The sequence below is a fragment of the Sceloporus occidentalis genome, unplaced genomic scaffold, assembly GCF_023333645.1.
Source record: "Sceloporus occidentalis isolate IW3139 unplaced genomic scaffold, rSceOcc1.0.p SCAF_206, whole genome shotgun sequence".
Lineage (NCBI taxonomy): Eukaryota > Metazoa > Chordata > Lepidosauria > Squamata > Phrynosomatidae > Sceloporus > Sceloporus occidentalis.
The window spans coordinates 1,248,120-1,269,451 of NW_028317186.1; the positions used below are offsets into that span (position 1 = coordinate 1,248,120).

General features: G+C 36.4%; 1 protein-coding gene across 1 annotated transcript in view; it reads right to left on the reverse strand.

Moving 5' to 3' along the window:
• Window positions 1-21,332, reverse strand: part of LOC149277906 (adhesion G protein-coupled receptor B1-like) — a 173,578-nt gene that overhangs the window by 468 nt on the left and 151,778 nt on the right. The window contains exons 27-32 of the mRNA XM_089502610.1: window positions 9,225-9,396; window positions 7,968-8,063; window positions 4,262-4,301; window positions 2,108-2,754; window positions 1,078-1,113; window positions 445-546 (exon numbers count right to left, since the gene is read on the reverse strand). Coding sequence (XP_089358736.1) covers window positions 445-546; window positions 1,078-1,113; window positions 2,108-2,754; window positions 4,262-4,301; window positions 7,968-8,063; window positions 9,225-9,396 — 1,093 coding nt within the window. The remainder of the gene's footprint in view (window positions 1-444; window positions 547-1,077; window positions 1,114-2,107; window positions 2,755-4,261; window positions 4,302-7,967; window positions 8,064-9,224; window positions 9,397-21,332) is intronic.

The window sequence follows — 21,332 nt, forward strand, 5'->3', positions numbered from 1 at the left end:
GTAGGGAATTTATTAATATTACATTAGTAACTTAGGTTACGGTTACTTGGGGGATTTTGGTGTTACGGTTATTTAGTAGTGACTTTGTAATTACGTTGCATGGTTGATTTGGTAGCGATGTGGTTATTTCGGAGCTGGAGTGAGGTCTGTGCTCCAAAAAATACAGATCCTGATCATTTTTTTTACAGCTTAGTGGCTGGTCAAGGAAGACCCTCCAGCCTGCACACGATCACTGCTGCCCAGAAACGCAGTAGGGCACCTCGATGGGACAGCGGAAACGTCCCCAAAAATAGGGACTGTCTCAAACAGGATTCTAGGCAGGTATGTATCTGGAGGTTCTATGAAAATTATCTGATGAGGTGTTTCGTGTAAATGTAGATATTGCACACGGTATACCCACGGCTTGGCATCCCAAGTGTGGGTACGTACAGAATGGTGACCCACCTTGCTCTCGGCTGTTGGGGACTCTTTTTCTTTTTCTGCGTGAAGCTTTCGGTTCAAGTCCTGAAACATGTCCTGGTGGCGTTTCCTCGTGTGCATAATTTTCTAGAAGAAAATAAAAGTAAGCAAGCAATGTTCCATCTAATTTTTCTTAGTTGGCGTGCGCAGAAAATTTCTCTTGTGCAAAAATTTTCACAGAGCAAAAATTTTGTGCGCACAATATCCGCGCCGCAAAAAGTTTTAAAAAAATTATTAGTTTTTCCTTTTTTGGGAAAAAACTGTTGTGCGCACAATTTTTGGATGTGTGCGCTCTCTGAAAAAGCTATGTGCGCGCACAAGCGCACAGCTTAGAGGGAACACTGCTCGCAAGTGTCCATCACCTTGGCTTCAAATAAAGTAGGGGGTCCATAACTATAATCATACATCAATAGAAGCCACAGGTATGGTTATGGTTCCATACCGACCCCAACATGTTTTCCCACTCCTCGTCAACATGTTTTAAGGAAACACATTAACTCGAATGAATAACATGAATGAATAACATGCATGAATATACAATATACAGTCCACAGAGACTGAGATAAGAACTCATCACACGGAGGGCTGATAAAAACAGATAATAACGCAGTATCTCACCTCAAAATCTAATTCTGCATACCGTGATTTCCGCCTCTGTAATGAAGAACAGAACAAGACGACGGTTTAATACAAAGTTGCAGGGGGATAGTCTGTAGCATATACTGTATTTATCCCAATGAAAAGCCTATGATCCGCCTGCCCAGAATAGTTTTGTTTTTTCTAGGTATATAACACCTAAGAACAACAGGAAGTTACTTCATGAGGAAAATCTACTTCCTGTTAAAGTTACAGTAAAGCCACCCATCTTCTGAACTGTCCCCTTCAAGACAGGCCGACATCTCTTAACTCTTACTGTATAAGTATTTTCATGAATGTAATGTGTGAATTGGTAATACAGAATTAAGTAATACCGTTGGAATAAAGAGGATCTTCCACAGAAAAATTAATGTTTCTTTGAGCAGTACAACGCTGTACACAGTAATGTCAGTCGGTGACAGAAACCTGCTTTTATCTAATTTTGCCCCGATAAACTCCCTTTATCTGCAGACCTGGAGGCCACCATTGTTGTCAGTCATGTGATATTTTGGGTAACTTTCCCGGCTCAAACACCGCACTGAGCTGATGCTTTATGGCAATGCTAATGAAGTCCGTTCCTCCATAGACTTTCATTAGTCTGTGTGTCCATCTGAGTGGTTAAGAATGATCCATTCTATTGTTCCCTACAGGCAGTATGATAAAGAGTCGGGGTGTTTAGTAGATCGGGGCTCAGATAACAGAGCGAGAACTCAAACGGCTGATATGCATCTGAAAACATAATGTAAAAACTGGTATTGTTTTAAATCTTAAAACAGTGCAACATTTTTGTATTTGAATGTCAATTAACCTATTGTGGGGAAGAACATGGTCTCTATGTCTGAAGGTATGGTAAGAGATGGATAGTAACCCAACTCATGTCCTGAAGGACAAGGAATGAACTCATAGTGGCCTACCCCATGACCCAATGCCTCGTATTTCATAATGCCTTGATACAGCAGTCTGAGAGGACATGGGCAAGATCTTTAAAGCCCTGATTGCGCTGGGTTCTTACCTCTAATGAACTCATGGAAAGTGTAGCGATCGATTCTGTCTTTGACACGATTCCGATCCCTGAGTCCATTTTATCACAAAGGCCAATGGGAATCTGTGCCTCGCTCGGATGTATCTGTGGCTTTTGCATCGGTGATCCCTGTTCGACGCATTTTATACCAATCCGCTCCCTTGGAGGACTTTTAATCATGTAAGTGGGATCTGCCATGCTTAGGTGTATGAGTCTCGTCTGGGGCATCTGATCGATGTTCACACTATATTTACTCTCATCCTTTGGCTTCGCCCTCAGAGTCGACGTGTTACTGGGTAAAATAACGTAACTGGTGTCCATGGACTGCTCTTGGGCTCTGGTGAGCTCCGAGTCAAGCTTCTTGAAGATATCTCCTTCGCACATGTATATCGGCTTGGGTGGCTGAGTCTTGTCCTTCTTCAGGGTGAGCGTGTGGTTGCTGAACTCGCTCAGGTTGATGCCTCCTAGGTAGTGGGGAGATCCTTGAAGATGCATTTTGGACACGTTGGAAGGAAGACTATTAAAGTTTGATCCTTTCTGGTGGTTCATCTTCATTTTTTCTTCATCGTGGACAGATGGACGTTTCAGGGTTCCTGTGATCGTGGAGGTTCTACATGACGACATGTCCTGCTTTAACGCTAGAAAAGAAAAACAAAAAAACAATAAAAGTTGAGATTTTGACAATGCAATTCAGTCATTTATTCCAAAGTAGAACATTCATATAATTCTACAGAAAAGTGGCTGGTGGTTAGAGTTAGGCTTTTACAGAAAAGTAGTCAGGATTTCAGTTGGTTTTCTTGGCAAGTGGAGGAGATAAGGAGATATATAACTAGAGATTTATAAAAAAATTACATCTATACCGATCCAAAAAATTAAATTTTTTCTTAAAACATGCAGATTATAGCAAAACAGTATATATATATATATATATACCGTATTTGCTCGATTATAAGACGAGGTTTTTTTCAGAGCAAATGCTCTGAAAAATACCCCTCGTCTTATAATCGGGTCGTCTTATAATCAGACCTCAAATAGGTCTGACTATGAGACGCAGGGGACCTGGATCCTCCTGTCTCCCCCCCGCCCCACTTACCGGTACTTCTGAGTCCCCGGTGTGTAGCTGGGGCAGCGTGTAGATGTGTACGCGATTTGCGTAGACAACTTCTGCTGCAGCAGGAAGGAGGCGTGGCTAGCAGCGGGGGTTGTCTGCATTGCGCAGACCTTCCCCGGCTGTCAGAGATCAGAGTTCCCCGCACCGGTGCCGGTGCTCTGATCTCTGACAGTCGGGGAAGGTCTGCGCAATGGAGGCAGACAACCCCCGCTGCTAGCCACGCCTCCTTCCGGCTGCAGCATAAGTGCGTGGGATCTACACGCTGCCCCGGCTACATGACAGGGAAGTCAGAAGCACCGGTAAGTTGGGGGGGGCGGGGGAGTGTTAAATGGGGGGCATAAGGCATTTCTGGAGGCAGAGTGCTCTGTGAAATGCCTTTTAACCCCCTTAATGCCACTCTGCCTCCAGAAATGCCTTTTTTAACCCTCTATACGCCACTCTGCCTCCTGAATGCCTTAAACCTCCCTATATGCCACTCTTCCCCATAATATGCCTTTTAACCCTCTAAATGCCAGAGTGGCATTTAGGGGTATAAGGCATTTCTGGAGGCAGAGTGGCACATAGGGGGTCAAAAGGCATATCATGGGGCACAGTGGCATTTAGAGGGTTAAAAGGCATATCATGGGGCACAGTGGCATATAGGGGGTATAAGGCATTTCTGGGGCAGGTGTGCATAACTGGGGGGAAGGTTGGAAAATAGAAGGAAATAAAACCAAAATATTTTTCTCAATCATAGCTTTTATTAAAAACAAAATAGTTTAGATGAATTAACATTTACTGGTAAAACTTTTTTCCTATAGGGTCGTCTTATATTCAGGCTTATTCTTTTTTTCCTAAATTAATATTCAGATTTGGGGGGGTCGTCTTATAATCAGGGTCGTCTTATAATCGAGCAAATACGGTGTGTGTGTGTATATATATATATATATATATATATATATATAATTTAGAATATTAATATTAAATCTTCATAAGTCTATTCAGGAAACCTCATAGTGTTCATATATCCAAAAATCGCTGTCCAAAGTCCTTACCTGATCTACATGCCAAATCCACATCTTTTTCAAACTCCGACTATAAAATAAAATGGGAGAAAAAAAACATTTTTAAATCAGATTTGGCGCCTAATCTTTGCATGAGACACAAAGAATATAATAATTAATAATAATAATATATTAATAATAACAATAATAGTCAATGCTATGTTGGGCTTCATGCTGTGAAGAGATCCAAGTCAGATTAACTGGTGTAGTCTGATTCAGACAGTCTGAACCGACAGCGATTCACATTTACATCATGCCCCCATTTCAGACCCGATCTCAAGTTACATCATGTCATACATCATACTCCGTTTGCATTATTAGGGCTTTGGACACGAAAAAAATTTTTACACCATCTCCCCTTCCAATAAAACAGCCTCCCTGCTGAGTTAAGGTTGGACCCTGTGAAACTCTGCCATATTTAACCATTTAACTGCCTTCAGTAAAGCCGGACACTTTATGCATATCCTCTATACTGTTCGTATAGCTAAAGTTATACAAAATACAGCATCGGACCTTAAATCAGGAGCATACACACCGCTGGCATTTGATTCTATGTAAAGATTAAGACGAGGGAGGCTCTGGAATTAGACAGCTCGTCTTGAAACAAAAATCAATAAATCAGATTATCAGAGGATGAACATACCGAAACCTTCTTATCTTTGAGTCCCACCATCGCTGTGCAGATATACGGATTGTTAGCTTCTTCGAGCTAAAAAAAAAAATAGACAGAAACAGTTCTGGAATTAGTCAGTGCTGAAGATTTTAACCAGTTAAAATTTGTGCAAAAACCTACATATTTTGTGATTTATTTTTTTTATTTTTTTTGTGTGTCTGTCTTTCTGTGTGTTGGGGGGGGGCTGCAGATTATCTGATCAAACACTCATATCTGAACATTATTCTGTGATACAGACGTAGAACTAGACTGGATGTATCGCGATGAGAACCTTGGTCCCTGTGGGCCATAATAGCGGTGGGTTTGGTTCCGATCAAAGAAAGACAGCCATGGATCTCAGGACCAGTATGGGGACCCATCTGGGAAACCAGAAGGTATAGATCGATTGTCCTACCATTACTTCTACTATTACGTCATCCGCTTAATTGTAACTGTATGTCTGCCCAAAACCCGCTACTACTTAGAGCGTAAGCTCCACAGGCCAGAGACCTCCTTTCCCAATGTATTTAATACCTATTATACCCCAATCAAGATATCTGGAGACCACCATGCTTATTATATAACAGCACTTAGTGCTTTACAGGGGAGTTGCAGTAAGTAAATCGATTAGCTCTCGATAAATAAAAACACAATCACGAGCTTCTCTTTTACGAGTGTAAACATTTATATCTTGTGTTAAAGACGGACATCTAGGAATGGTTTGCTTTGTGATCTTGGATCAGCTTGAGACCCTATCCCATGCTCTAAAAACCCTTGTTAACATTACACCTTCATACATTCTTATCTCTATTACTCCTGAAACTTCAAAGAGTTTCTCTTTTTTTATGGGTCACGTCGAACCACCTCAATGGAACCTTCCATAACTGTCCACAAGAGGCATCTAAGGTGGCTTCCATCCAGAAGGTGTCACTAGAACCCTCCATCATCCCTGGGATCCCACCAGAGAAATGGATTCCTTGAGTCTTTAATTAGTTAATTTTGCAAGCTCAGGATAATTACAGAACCTTTAACGGTTTATATTTTTTACATCTATATAAGAATGAACGGAAATTGAAAAAAAAAAATAGAAAAAAATTTCAAAAACATGAAAAAAATTCCCTCAAAATGAGATTTAGATCAAAAATGTCATAACTGGTTTTAGAAGCATATTCCGAGAGTGTGGAAACTTGGAATAATAACATTTCTCAGGACAGAAGGTAGGGGTTCTCTGTCAAGTACTGTATTCATCTGCAAACACTGCTTTGAAACGCCAGGTCAAAGAGGACGGAAAAAAAAATGTTCAGCGTGCGCAAGACGGTGAGGCAATAAACACAACAGGTTTTTTAGTGGAAATAACAATGATTCCAATAGTGTGCGAAGTATAAGCTTTTTCCTGCCAAAGGCGATACGGAATTTTCTATCTTGCCGAGTGCCGCAGAGAGCTCTGTTTGTAATTTATGTCTAAGATGTTGGGTTTTTCAGTACAGTGAAATCGTGTAGGATACTTTCTTTCCTGAATATCAAGTAGGTAAAGCCCAAACTGCAGCCTAAAAGTCAATATACAGCCAGGTATTTAATTAGGACCTCCAAGCACCCCCTCTAAATACATCTCGGCAAAACGGTCGGCTCAACGAGCTCTGCCTCCTGGGATTGGTGTAAATTATTCATCATTTTGATGTATTTCACAGGAATATCTTGTTAATGGCTTTTAATTCTTTGTCGACTACTTTTTTTTACCGTTCCCAGACATTATTCTTTAATCTTGTAAGATTTTGCCTTTTTGATGAATTTTTCAGGGAAAGTTGAAAATGTCACGTGACACAAAAGCAGGCCCTGATAGGCTGTTGCCATAGCAACTGGGCGGAAAAAAAAAAGCTTCCTAAAGGTTATTTGAAGTGATTACGTTTCCGAACACATTATACAATGACAGATTTTCTAAGGTTTCAGGTTGACATGCTTGAGCTATTTTTTTTGTCTCTACATGGAACTGCACCTTTAAATTTAAACATAACATATTTGGCAACAAAGTTGAAATCTTTATTTTAACTATTAAATTATTTTCCATAATATTTTACATTTTGGACCATTTCTGACATAAAAAAAAAAAATTGGTATTGTACAAATATCTTAAATTAATAATTGCTAAAATGTCCAAAATTCAGTTTGTAATTTGACTGGTCTTCTAATACACAGCATGTATATTGTAAGCAGCTAGAATATTAATACGTTTACCAGGAATCAAAAAGGGAATGTTTTGCTGAAAGCCTGTGCTCCTCGTGTATGGAATATTTTACAATATATATCACAATTGATTTAATCATTTATAACTCTGTCAGGCCCGGGGACAGCCATTAAACTGAATGTTCACCGGCAGCAGAATGATTAGGCTGGAAATGGTTTCGGGTACAAAGCCATTTTTGCTCTCCCAAAGTTAGGTATTTATACATCAGTATAACAGCAGAGATGTCGCTTTGGGTATCTGGTTGTTCCCTGGATAATACCACTTGTCTCACGACTACACAAAAACTTTGAGCAGCATTTGTATCAAAAACACAAAAGCTGAACCATTTTTTTAATGGGGGGAGGGCTTTTTTAGTTGGTGGAATGATCTTAAAGCTATGAGTTGAGTAATCTTAGTATTCCATATCTCAGAACTCTCTGGGTTTGACCCAGAGACTCCTGGTGAACACCTGCTTCCCAGGGCCAGTTTCTTCTTTCTATGGTCAGGGAGAGAGGTGGTTGACCACTCCCACTCCCTGCCCATTTCTCCCTTCTCTCCGCCTAGTTCCCTCCCACAAAGTACTGGTCCCATCCATGCAGAGCTATCCAGCTGCCACACACAGTTAACCCTGTTTCCTATTAAAGCCACAGTCTACAATAATTGTTCAGGATGTTTTTTTATGGGTTTTCTATGAAAACACGCACAGAACTACCACTTACTTCTCCGTGTCTTCATTCCTGTTGGGTTAACCAAGACCTCACCATACTAATGCAAACATGAAGACAGCACTAGCAACGTGTGTTAATACTTCTGGTTTAATTTACCATTAATTGCGCGTGTCCATTCTGGAAGGAGCCCCCAGAATCACCGTTTCCTTCTTCTTGCCGATCAACTACCCGACACTTCACTGCATCCTGGACCTGAATATGAATAAAATAATACTCGTAACGTATAATACGCTAAGGGTCTGCCATTCTTATGGGAGTCTATAAAAACAGGAGCTTTGGAAGGAATTCCATCAAAAATGTTGATTTTATATAAAGAAACACATAGAAAAACTAAAAAGATGTATAAAGACTTTGCATTTCTGCCATTTGTTGCTGCAACGAATCAAAGATTTTAGTGAATGCAGGTAATGGAGGTGACAGAGAACCACAAGAAAAAGAAAGAAATACAACACAATTAATTAAAACTGAATTCTGATTGGCGTCTTGGTATTTTAAGTCAATGACAAAAAAACGAGATTAAAAAATATTCACAAAACAAAATATACAGAAGGAGGAATAAAGTAATGGCAGCTTTCTTTGAAGTGCAACAAAATCCAGCAATAATACTAAAAACAAACTTCTCTTGTACATAAGCTTAGCTGAAGTATTATTTTATCATTAAATCCTATCAATAACTTTGAAATCATTTTTTGTTAAATAAAAATAAAATATGTAAACGTATCACTCAACTGAGGTAACTTATTGACTGACAAAAAACAGCCTTCCATGTTGAAGGCAGGCGTCTATTCAAATTGCAATATTGTCCAATCCATATCATCTCTACAGGAAGGCGACCAATGGGTCCGCAGGCTTTTTTGGGGAAAAAACATATTTTGTAATTTTACTTCTAACTCTCCCACGTAACTCTAGTTAATTCTGGTCTTTTAAAGTGTCCTTTTGTGTCAAGATGGACAGAAGTAGAGGTTGGATCTGAGACAGCTCCATGTGTGGAGAGACTCGTCTCTATCCAGTGGATGGGTCCATCTCAGTTGCATGGGAAAAGATGGAAGAACTATCATGTTGATCGATTCCCTGTCCTGATGCTACCATGTCCAACCTCTTCCTCATCGCACCCGTACAAATGATTCCGACCAAAGAAATTTCCTCTTTGAAAGTAAGAGTCTTCAAGGAGAAGAGGTAGAAGTCAACACGATGAGTGAATTTAAGCAGGTGCAGGATAGGCGTATGGCTGCCATCAATGTAAGGCAAGGCCAGGGACTAAGAACTGTTTGTGGTCGTACAGCAGGTAGCAAAATGGACGGTCTGGAAGGAGCAGATGGCTCTTACATCATGTATTCTAATTGATATAGTTACCTCTCGTCGGAGGATGCAGTGCACCATGACTATGACGAAACCTTCCAAGGAGTCGAAGACGGCAAACAGAATTTGAAAGAGCGCTGACCGCCTGTCTGTAATGGCTAAAACGGCCGACATCCATGTCAGAGCCAAGAGAGGCAACACCACGCACGAACTCCACAACGAGGCCCTGTAAAGACACGTAAAACAAATCATACAGAATTAGCCTAGAGCTTCCATTCAATACTCTTATCAAAAGGTGATCAGGCATGAAAGGAAAGAGCTACAAACTACATAGGAATTGATTTATTTCCATTATGTTAAAACTAAGAATTAATTCTCCTTAAAACATATTTAGAATTATTTTAATAGTTAAATATTGAAATATAGGATTTCCAATGATGGTCATCATATGACAAATCATTCATCAAAAACAAACAGGAAATCAAATTTATATTTAAATAGACATACAGTATATAGACCACAAAAAAAGTCCATTATAATTAAATGGTTTTAGCCATTTAATTATGAAAATTCTATTAAAAGAAACATCACCAAAATGTAAAAAAAAATAAATTTCAGAATTCTTTTTTTTATTATAAAATAAAAAAAAAGTGAATTTATAGTTTTGATTGTAAAAATTTAAAACTCTAGAGTCTTAGATGGGTTGACTGAGTGGGTTTCGTAATAATTTCATGCCTAGCCTCATGAGTCATTAGAATCTTCACGTTCAATTTTAATCCCAGAAATAAAAAAAAAGTTCTATAGTTATATTAAAATGCTGGAGGGCTGAAGCCGAGCTAACATGTTCGTTCTCTATCATAAAAACACGTGACTATTATTTCTAAAATTTAATATGAATCAGTTATTTTTTCCATCATAGCTGATTTTTTTATTGAAATGTTTAATTTTGATAGATCTGCTTTTAAACAGTGAAAGCTAAAAACTATCTTATAACTGATAAATCACGATTTTGTGGTTGATACATAATTTAGCTCCAGATGTATAATCCTTAGAATTTACAGAAATTAATGAGGCTCGGAGAATTTGGAAGAATACCCAGAGCTCACATGGAGAAATACCATCTTCTTACAGATCTTTGATGAAAAACAATTTTTTATTATAATTTTTTTTTTTACACTTTACAATTAAAAAAATGTTTTTTACATTTTGGTGAAGGAAATCTTCCTTGATGGCTTATGTCTCATCTGGGTCTCTAATTAATAACACAAACCCATCACTTTTGAATGGACATTCGCACATTTTCGCTAAAAAAAGATAACATCCAGTAAAAAGAACATTTTGAATAATTGATCTCACGGAAAAAGGCAACAAAGCAATTTTGAGATCCAGAAAAACATAATTTTATGTTGTATTGAGTTCCCACCCAAAGCAAACTTTTTATTATTTTTTTCACAGATTGTTGAGGGGTTTTCATCATGAAATATATAGTTGGCTACATATATATAAATTATATCATATATTATAAATAGAGGTTGGTTAAATTCAAATTAAATTAAAAAAAAAAAACAATAAAAATTTCAGTACTGAATAAAATTCAAAAATTATTTAAAAAATGATGTAATTATGTAAAAAAAAATCTGTCAATAGATACTTGTTCATCCAATGAAAACATATTTTTTTCTCGTAAAAATTAGAAGGAATATTTAATTTGCTTCATTTGGAATTTAAAAAAAAATACTTGCCATGGGTCGAGCCCAATGGCAGACGTTTTATAAGTGAGAACTGCCATGGTCATCAATTCTGTCACAAAGGATGTGGGTTAATAGAATGATGCGCATGTACATGCAAGAAAAAAAACCATAAGTAAATCAGTAAAAACATAAGAGTTGTGATGAGCTGTTAATAGCGGAAAAGTGGCGGCTGATGTCTGATTAAAAAAACCCCTGTTTTTGGCCTATTCCTATCGTTTGTATGAAGTTGACCTAAAACATTATTTATTGGGTTGGCTTTTAAGGGGGATAATCCTCAAAACGGAAGACGCACAAAGACTCCTAACAGACATAAAGCGGCACAGACACACGCACAGCAGCGACAAAATGGGATAAATTACTGTTGAATTGTAAAAAAGTCACAAGCCACACAGTTTAACGTTACCTTTTAAAAATAACCTTTTATTTTAATTTTATTTTTTTGCCTTTTTTTTTCTTACTTAATATGTTTATATTTGAATATTCTTATTTATATCAATTACTGTTTTGGCTGCAAAGATAAGGTTTATTTTTTGTTTTTGTTTTGTGTATCACCTTCATAAAATTATTGGAGATTAACTTTAAAAAATCATATCTAACCTTTTTTTTTTTTTTTGTGAAACATTGAATAATTGAATAATTCATGAGACTTCCAATAATTGTTTAACCTATTCCTGTCATTTCCAATGACCTCTAAAGACAAATATGGCTAAAAATATTAAATATTTAATAAGATTAACATATTCTTCCAGATGTTACTGACGCCTTTATTGTAAAATCGAAAGCTATTTACGTAAAAGTATTATTAGGCAACTAGCGTGATTCTGAGGTTAACTGTGGAATATTGAAAAGAAAATATTCTTCTAAAGTCTATGGAAAGCTTTTTGATTGATAACCACGGAACTGCTAAAATTTTGCCTTGATAAACCTAAGTTTTGTTTTTTTTTTAAATTAACAAAAAATAGCAAAAATAACAAAACAGTTGCGAGGCCATAGAGAAAAAATAACAGAAGGCACTTTGGGAATACAGGTGGCCCTTTTTATATTCTGGCAGCCAGAACGGGAAGGAGTTTAATTACAATGACGACTGGGACTCGGTGGACGTGCACAATCTCGTTATTATTAGCAGGAAATCTTAACAAAAATAAGCACATTTTATGAAAATTGCCCCTTTTTGTTATAGGAGACTGAAATTTTATTAGCCGGGACATGTCATGCAAATTTTCCTCCATTTCCCATGACTCTTCACTGTAGAGTGCATTGGAGTCCACCTGCCGAAACAGGAAGTTGTCAACCACTTCCTGTTTCTGGCCCCGCATTGTTTTAGCGGACTGCACCTGAGCCTCTAGCGCTAGAGATTGTTTCCGGCCACGCAGGTCCTCTGTAGCGCTATTATCACAGATATCTTAGGGCGAGGCAGCAATTTAAGCAAAGATGGCGGCTCCCGCATATTACACATTAGGAAATAAGAGAATTTTAATATTAAAAATTAAATATTTTTTTCTTAAATAAATATTTCTTCATTAAAAAATAAAAACATTATTTTTCATGCAGGTGTAAAAATTTTAGGACATTGAATTTTAGGAATATTTAAGCAAATCCTAGATTTGAATGATTATCTTTTTCACTCAAATGATTTTTGCAGGAGCAGATGGTGGGTAACCTGGACTTTTGGACAATATGAATCCGGTTTTATTTACCGCCCTGTCTTGCATGCTTTACAGGAAATTTTAAGGTAAAATTCAATAATTTGGACATGGCTTTAAGAAATTTTATCACCCTATTAATGTGGAAAATAAAATATGTGTGTGTTCAGCATTTAAAGAATTGTGGACCATGAACTGACCATTTTGTTTCTTCATTCAGTTACGAAGTTATTAAACATGGGTTATTTGAGATAATTTAAACATTGTTTAAAAATAGAATGACCACATTCTATAATTATTTTTTTCTCTGTGGCGCTCTGTATATAAAATTTAAATTTAGGAATTAAATAATTAATGTAAATATAATAAACATTAATTAAGAAATACACACACATCCTGATTGGGTTTTTTCATAATTTTTAAATAGCCAAATAGCGCTTGTTTTAGGGGGTGTGTTGTAGGCGTGGCTGGGGGTGGGGCTTCAGCCAGACTTTTAATGCAACATTGTGCCCTACTGTGGGGTATTTGTGTAACTATGGGGGGCATTTAGAAGAAGAATAATGGATTTTTTTTTTTACAAAGTTTAATTGATAGACATTTCCTGCTGTTTCTATACACATTATCGGGGCTTTCAGGGCTGTAGGACCCTGCGATCCCCTCATACCCAGCAAACACTCTGAGCTCCTAGAAAAGAGGGGCATCAGGGAAGGAAAGAGGGGCATTAGGGCTGATGTGGTCACTCTATTTGGCTTTATCTGTGAACAGCCGCTTGTATGTTAATGTCCTAGATAGCAACTAAGGGGGAACTGCTTTTAAGAAGATGGGTTAGTGTAAGAACATTTTTACGAGGTCATCCTACAATGGCAAATAAAACGCTGCGAAGGAGAATTTTAAGTTAAGTAAAAGCTGTAACCGAATCCCGGTCTGTTATTGAAGCGAAGGAGACGGCGACAGATAATGCGTTATTATGACATGATGTCACAATGCCACCCAAACGAAAGCAATCGTGTGGGAAACATTTGAAGAGAGAGTGGCAATTTGGCATGAGATTGCCGCGGGTAAATGGCCGATCGCTGTACTATAAATGCTAGAACCGTAGCAGAAACCATTTCCCAGACAAAGCCTGCAATTTCAATGCCATTTTCCCTATTATGTCCATCGAGACTCGAGGAATATATATACTCCAGAACGATTCCAGCTGTTTACGGTCATCCACGAGAAGAGGGGATACACAATAGCGTAAGGAATCTTTTTTTGGATGAGGTCCCAATATTATCAATAGCGTTAAGCAAACAACAAATTCATTCATGTGAATATGGGGAATTTTTAGGTGCTAGAAAGAAAAAATAAAATCTATAAATTTTTTTCCAGCAATGAAATCTATTTTTTTATATTCCGTCAGAACAGGTAGCTCCTTTCGCTCTATGTTCGCACCGTGATAATTAGATCGGGGCTGTCATGATCGGGGCTGTTTCAAATCCTAACTTTTTTTTTTTTAGTTATTGCAATTTGTTTAACATTCATTTTATTTTTTTTCTAATTTACTGTACCCACGTATATCATTTTTTTAAAAATAAATTGATAATGACAATATGAAACCCATTATTTATATTCAATTATATTATTTATGATCTGAATAGAACAGAAATGTAAAAAAATATAAACCAATTATTCAGTTTTGCAAAAAAAAATAAAAAATTTGTGTGAATAGGATTTCAATCTACTATCAAAATTATCTTTTTGTTATGACTTATTATTATTCACTTAGGATTTCCACAGAGGCCACAGAAACGAAAGCCACCCTAAAAATGTATATTTCACCACCAAACTCTTACAAAGTTTGAGCCAAAAAAACTGTGCAGTTTTCATTTACCTCTTGCAGTGCTCCTTTGTGGATTTCTTGGGAATTTTTTTTATTTAGGGACAGGTATTTTGGGGAATTTATGAGGCCAACAGTTCTAAGAGCACTTTGGGGTACAAAGAAGCCATATATAAAATTAAATATAGTTTTAGATTTTTTTTATATTTAATTTTTTTTTACATTTTTAAAAAATATTTTTCCGCTTAACACTGAGCCCTCTAATGATTTATATATATATATATATATATATATATATATATATATATGTATTCATTATCCCTACTGAACGCTAAGCTCTCTAAACCACCTCACAATTTCACTCACTATCACTAACCCAGATATAAGATAAGAAGTTGAAATAAAAAACACACACAAAAATAGACAAGGCTTATGAACCACCATCTACTAGGGCCAAGGAACATTTTATTATTTTTAGAAACTTTTGATTTTCTAACGTCCTTACATATGTTCTGTCTTTCTCTGGGTCACCATCGATGTTAAGTAGGTAGAGAATCAGACTTACAAAAACAAAGCTTGTAAGCATTGGTTGTGCCATATGAATGAATTGATTGCTGCGATTGGCTTTAACAGAAACCACATGACTGTGCCACCCTCGAGTCCAGCCCCCGAGGACCACCTCCATCGCAAGACACCATTTATACCATTTATACTGGTTTGCTGGTGGCAATGAGTACTTGAGGAGGTGCACAAAGGTGATGTTCCATGTCGACACAATGGTCCTTAAGGACCAATGTCTACAATGATCTCTGACAATATTGGGCACGACCGCCCCGTTAAAATGCATGCAAATTGAAAACGACACTAAACACAGCGGACGTTATCAGCTGACCACAAGGGCCATTTTCTATAACAAAGAAAAACACCAGTAGAATCCAGAACAACATGGGACAAATATAAACTCTGGACAAAAACGATGTCATCCGAGTGCCCAAAACATTACAACATCAACAACAGCTATAGGCGACATTTATTCCTGGTTAACGTTAAGTGGCAGAGAGAAGTCACCCCTTTGCCTTCCCCTACAGTCCTGTGTAACGGGATGCACAATAACAACCAGATATTTCAGACACAGACCTAACACGCAAACGTTCAAACATGGAAACCCAATGGAACGCCATCTTAAAAACATAGGATAAATGCACAGTGATGCTAAAAAAAAAGCTGTTTAGTAGCCTTTAGCTTGAAATTTTAATATCCCTTAAAGTCAAAATTAGGTTATTTTTTTATTTTTAAAACTACATTTTATTTTCGCCAAATAATAATATGTACAGTATTTGTGACCGAAATAAAATTATAGACATAAATAGTAAAAATTATATATAAAAAAAAAAATACTTGGAAAATATTGACAAGAAGCCAAGTGCAACAAATAAGTTTTATTGTTGGGTCAGTTTATGTATTTTGGTGAAGTTATTAGAAAACTCTCCGTATGATTAGTGGGATTTACCATTGAGATCATTTCATAAAAAGATTTTTTTTTATTTTTTTTTTAGATACCAGAAAAATAATTCCTGGTTGCTTCTTTTTTCCAGCCTTAAATCAATCACCGTACAATATTTAATGTTTTATATTTAAATATACTGACATTATTCCGAGTAATGCTATTGCTTGAGACGCGTCAACTATAGTTAAAGAGAAAAAGTATAATTAAATAATTAGAAATATCGTTGGATATTCCGAACTCCCCACACACACAAAAAAAAGAAAGTCTTGGTGCCTCGAGTGAATTTCATGGCTGGACGCTGACACAAAAAAGGAAGTGGGGCCATATGGTAACTACCGCCATCACACCTATTCACTGCCTTCACCTCGATTTTAAGCGTCTTAAAGTGTGTTAATTTTTTATATTGTCAATTTAATTGTTAATATTCCTCCTATTGTAATATCTTATAGTGCTATTGTATAGTGCTACAGAATCTGCACTCATTTTGCCCAAAATGTATGTGGAAATGTATTTTTCAAATATTTCACAGAATATTTATCCAGCCTCAAATCAGGGGTATGGGGCAATACACAAATCACCATGTTTTATAGCAGAATAAAAATGTTGGTAAATAGTTTGCCCCATTAAGTGTAAAACTCCCTTTCTTGAGCACTCTAGGCACTCTGGCGAGCCTCTCCCTATGTCCCGGATGACACGATTACAACATGTTACAACTATTTTAAAATGCATGTCGAGAAAAGACAGGAAATATAAGGGAAATTCTTTTTTTTAAATGTTTTTTAGTGTTCAAATGATTAAGAATTTAAATTACATTTAAGAATTGACATTTTGCAAATGTGTATTTTCTATAAATACGATATTTGAAATACTTAAATATTCTAACACATTTAAAATATGTATCTTCTAATATTTGCATTTTTAAAATATTTATATTTGTTATACGAATAATATAATATATATTATAATATATACTATACATAATATATATATATATATATATATATATATATATATAGTATATAGTGTGTGTATGTATAATATATAATTGATTATATATTTCTATATATACCGTATATATATATATATATATCTAAATAAAGTCTGTCTAAACTTATTTATATTAAATATTTATTAATATAAATTATTATTATTAAATATATTGTTTTCAAGATACAGATAGTTTTGCACGGACACGTTTTAGAACATATCCGAGTGAAAGAGAAATAATGTTGTGTCTTATGGTTAGCCGACAACGTTCTAAATCGTTACGTATCACCAAGTCCTGTGATGAAGATGCTTGGTTTTTAAAAAAATCCTTCTAATCACACCTTGGCTAGCTGGCATTATAAGGAAGACGCATAGTTAATGTAAGTTAATTTCGGGAATGCCGTATCAGCCGTTATATGCTCTGGATACTAACATTGTATATATAGGTGCGAGACTTTGGATCATCCGAAAAGAGACAGGGCCCTTTAAATTCAGCCCTATCCAAATGATTACTGCGCTACGTCTAAACCAGCCTACCATTTGAAGCAAGATTGGAAAAACCCATAAACAAAACCAAGATTAAAAAAAAAATTTGGAAACTAATGTAAGCGCCACCTTTTTTTTAAGTAACTTAAAAAACGAATATGGAGACGTAGACTTTTTATGTAGGATTTAACAGACAAATGGATATAGCCAAACTAGCCCAAGAGAAAATGAAGTCTTTAGTTTAGTCTTAAGTCTTCTTCTGGCTTCGTCTTCAGATGATCCATCTGAAGAAGAGACCTCCGAGGTTCCAAAATCTTCTGTAACTTAAGTCAACTTCAACTAAAGACTCCTTTTTAGCAGACCGAACAAACACAACATTAGCTCCCTCGTAAAGCCTCACATGTAAGCAGCCACCCGCACTCACTTCACAAAGCATTCTGTTAAGAGAGCGCGTACCTTCTGCATCGATTAGTCAAATTATGCACTTCCTTAGTTAGAGGTTTCTCACTTTTCCTACTATCCAGCGGTAACGCGCTGTAAAACACAACACCACTCCATAAAAATAATCAGAACCATATCCAAAGCATCCTTCCGCCTGCTTCTAATGGCAAGAAAGTTCCTTGTTGAACCAAATGCTTCCATAAACAAATTATTAACGTTTAGTAGATTTACCCCTAATGTGTTTCGCTAGTACAAATTAACAGCTGATATACCAAACTTTTCTTTTTAAATGATTTTGGCAATTTTGGGTCAACAATCTAGTCTAATAAGAATGAAATGCCCCTGTGGCTAGAGGCAGGAGGATAAAGGGCCACGAGGTGCCTGCATTAGCATTTTTTTTTAAAAATGATTAATACATTTTCATACAATTTCCAAACATTTAGAAATAGAACATGAAATGTTTGTGCAGAACGTGCCATCGCTAATAGAAATAATCACACAAAACAGTCAATTACGTAACTGAAGAAAGTAAGACTAATTTAAATGAAACCTAGCCAAAAATTAGCAAATTTGCTGAATCACAAAAAAAAAAAAATAAACCAAAAAAAAAAAACAACTACATTTAATACAACTAAACACACTGCTGCTGTCGGCTCTACATGATGCGTTCAATGTGGACATGGAGAGATACGGTGCGAATCAAGCATTGGACTACGTCAGTGATGTGCAATCAATGAAAGTGACATCATCAACAACCTATGACATCATTCAACCAAGCAAGTTAAAAGAGCAGCCATCGATCTTCACAGAGGGTTCTTTCCCAATCCCAAATTTTGATGATTGTTTTTGATGTAAAATATACATTGCGCCTTTAGGCAGCATTTAAAAAAAAATGGGCATAATAATTTATGCCAAAACCCTGTTTTACCTCCCCTTTTTTTTTAAAAAACGAATTTTTTTTTCATGAGCTGCCCCTTTATTCAAATTTCTAGCGAAATATGAATGTTTTCTAAGCGGATGTTAATGCGTCTACGCTTTCAACTTTGCGTGGCTGTGGATAAAAGGGTAAAATAATAATAATAATAATAATAATTAAAAAAAAAAAATCGGCAAAATAAATAATAAAGAAAAGAACAAAAACAAAGAAATGAGACAGCAAATTCAAACTCATAATAAAACAAAACAGATGCGAAAAGGAAAGGAGGAAGAAAATAAGTCTGAAATTAGAAAAGGGACTAACATGGCGTTACTGGTGGCTGAGGCGGATACTTCTGCTGAAGATACTACTCCACACTTGGAACATTTGAGCGTCATGCCGTAAAGAGGCATTGCCATCTGACTGCAATTAAAATCAAAAATACTGAAACAAAAAAAACAAAAGATACTTTGCTTTTAAAACAGAAAAAAAAAATAAGGCACCACCATTCACAAACATTATTTAGAATCAAAGACTCCGTGGACGCATCTGGAAAATTCCGACCCACATTTTGTACGAAGCACGAAGGTAGTCTTGGAAGTGCTCAATTTGGAAAGGTTGTAATTTCACCCAATTTTGATGTTTTATATATATATATATATACATATATTTATAATCTTCAGATAAACTATCTACTATAGCACTACCTTCTTGACCGCCCGATTTTCACTGATTGGATATGATTGTATGATAAACAACCAATCAGAATCATGTTTGCAAAACGCTAAAACTGATAAAGGTGTCAGTTCCACTTTGACAATGTTAGGGTTGGCATACTTTTTTATCTTGTTCTGATATTTCTTAATATCTATAATTTTCAAATTTTTATTGTGATATATTTTTATATTAAAAAATATATATTTTATACATTTTTTTTTTTTTTACATGTACACAAAACTGTTTTTTTTTCTATATGTTTCCATTTATTTACTTATATCCAATGAGTTCATCTTAAATGATAAATAACATTACAAGAGGCACAACTTTTTTCATCAGCGATCCCCTAAGCCTTTTGCTTACTCAACAAGGGGAAGCGCTGCAAGTTAAGTAGCGATTGCCTCATGTACTTTCCCGAATTCTATACAGACAATGCTTCTTTTCATAAGGTAGGAGTCCAAAAAAAAGCTCAGCCTAGCCCTTAATTAGAGGCTGGGACAATATACTAAATGGAGTTGTTATTTGATGGGAACAAGGGTTGAATGTAAAGTGTGCAGGAAGGCTAATGGTACTCTGACCACATGTAGATGAACTCGCTTGGACATTTTAATGAGGTTCGAGGTTAAGGTCCTAACTAATAAAAGCGAACAGCCTCAAAATGTTTCCTGGTTGGGAGTTCTGCCAAGAATTTCAAGAGGGAAGGGGTTAAACAAGGTCAGGGTATGACCATTATAGTTCATTTGGGGGGGAAATAGGTTGATTTAACCCATAAAACATCAAGTCTACCTTTGCAAACCACTCAAAGTGTTAAGGGTGTTGGCAAAGTATGCTTTTTTTTATTATTGTGGTTCGTACAACGTAATGCCATTAAATCGTCTAAAACTGTTAGAGTGGATCTGTCACCCACGGAAAAAAAGTAAAAATCATAATCGTCTCGACTTTGGGTTTCTATTGGTTCGGAAACTAAAGAACCCATTTCTACGTTCTGCATCTCATGACCTTCTCCAGCGAGAGAGATTCAAAGAGATTCAAGGTGAACGGCCATTGATGAAAGATGGAAGGTCATACAGAATGTAGAAATGTGTTCTTGATTATAAAAAAATACTTTTTATTATTTGTTTTGTGATCTGTTGATAAATGTAACTTTTTTATTTTTTTGCATTGGTCGTTTTCTGTTCCCTGTGTTAAAATAATTGTGTTTTAGGTCTTAAAAAACATGAGCCCTCACCCCTTAGCTACTTAATTTAACTGTGTTGGGCACTTCGGGCGATTAGGGTGCAGCAGTCATTAAAACAGAATTGTATCAGAAGAATGCATTAAACTCAAGCAGCAAACCCTTGTTTATTAAACATAAAAAGTAAGAAAGCCGTCAGCATGTTGGAAAATAGTTTGAATTGCATTTCTCCGCCGATGATACGTTGGATAGCATTACAAAAAATAAGCAAAAAGGACATAAGTGCTCAAGCCACATGATCTATACTGAGTACTAGAGAAAATGGCTAGCAAGTTATCAAACAGAGAAGACTTGTTTCGTTTTTGTGCCCCATGACATGTGGGTTTCTCTGGGCCCGACCATTGGGCAATCCGAGAAAATGCCAATGGGCCAGAGCTCAATGGTGCCTCCGATGTACCTTTTTAAGAACACAGCATGCATTGTGCCCATGGTCATGGCCGGTGACTTCTGAGCCTCTAGGGCAACTAGAGCCTATACTCTAGGCTGAACCTTTTCATACCCTACCTCGTTGTGCAGAGGAGGCTCTTCTGTGTAAAATATATTGAGGGCACAGATGCTGGGATTTCTTTTCGGCGAACGTGGGAAAGGTATATCTTTATGACCCGAAAAGAGATTTTGCAACCAACACATACTCCAAAAAACCTGCACACTGATATTATTC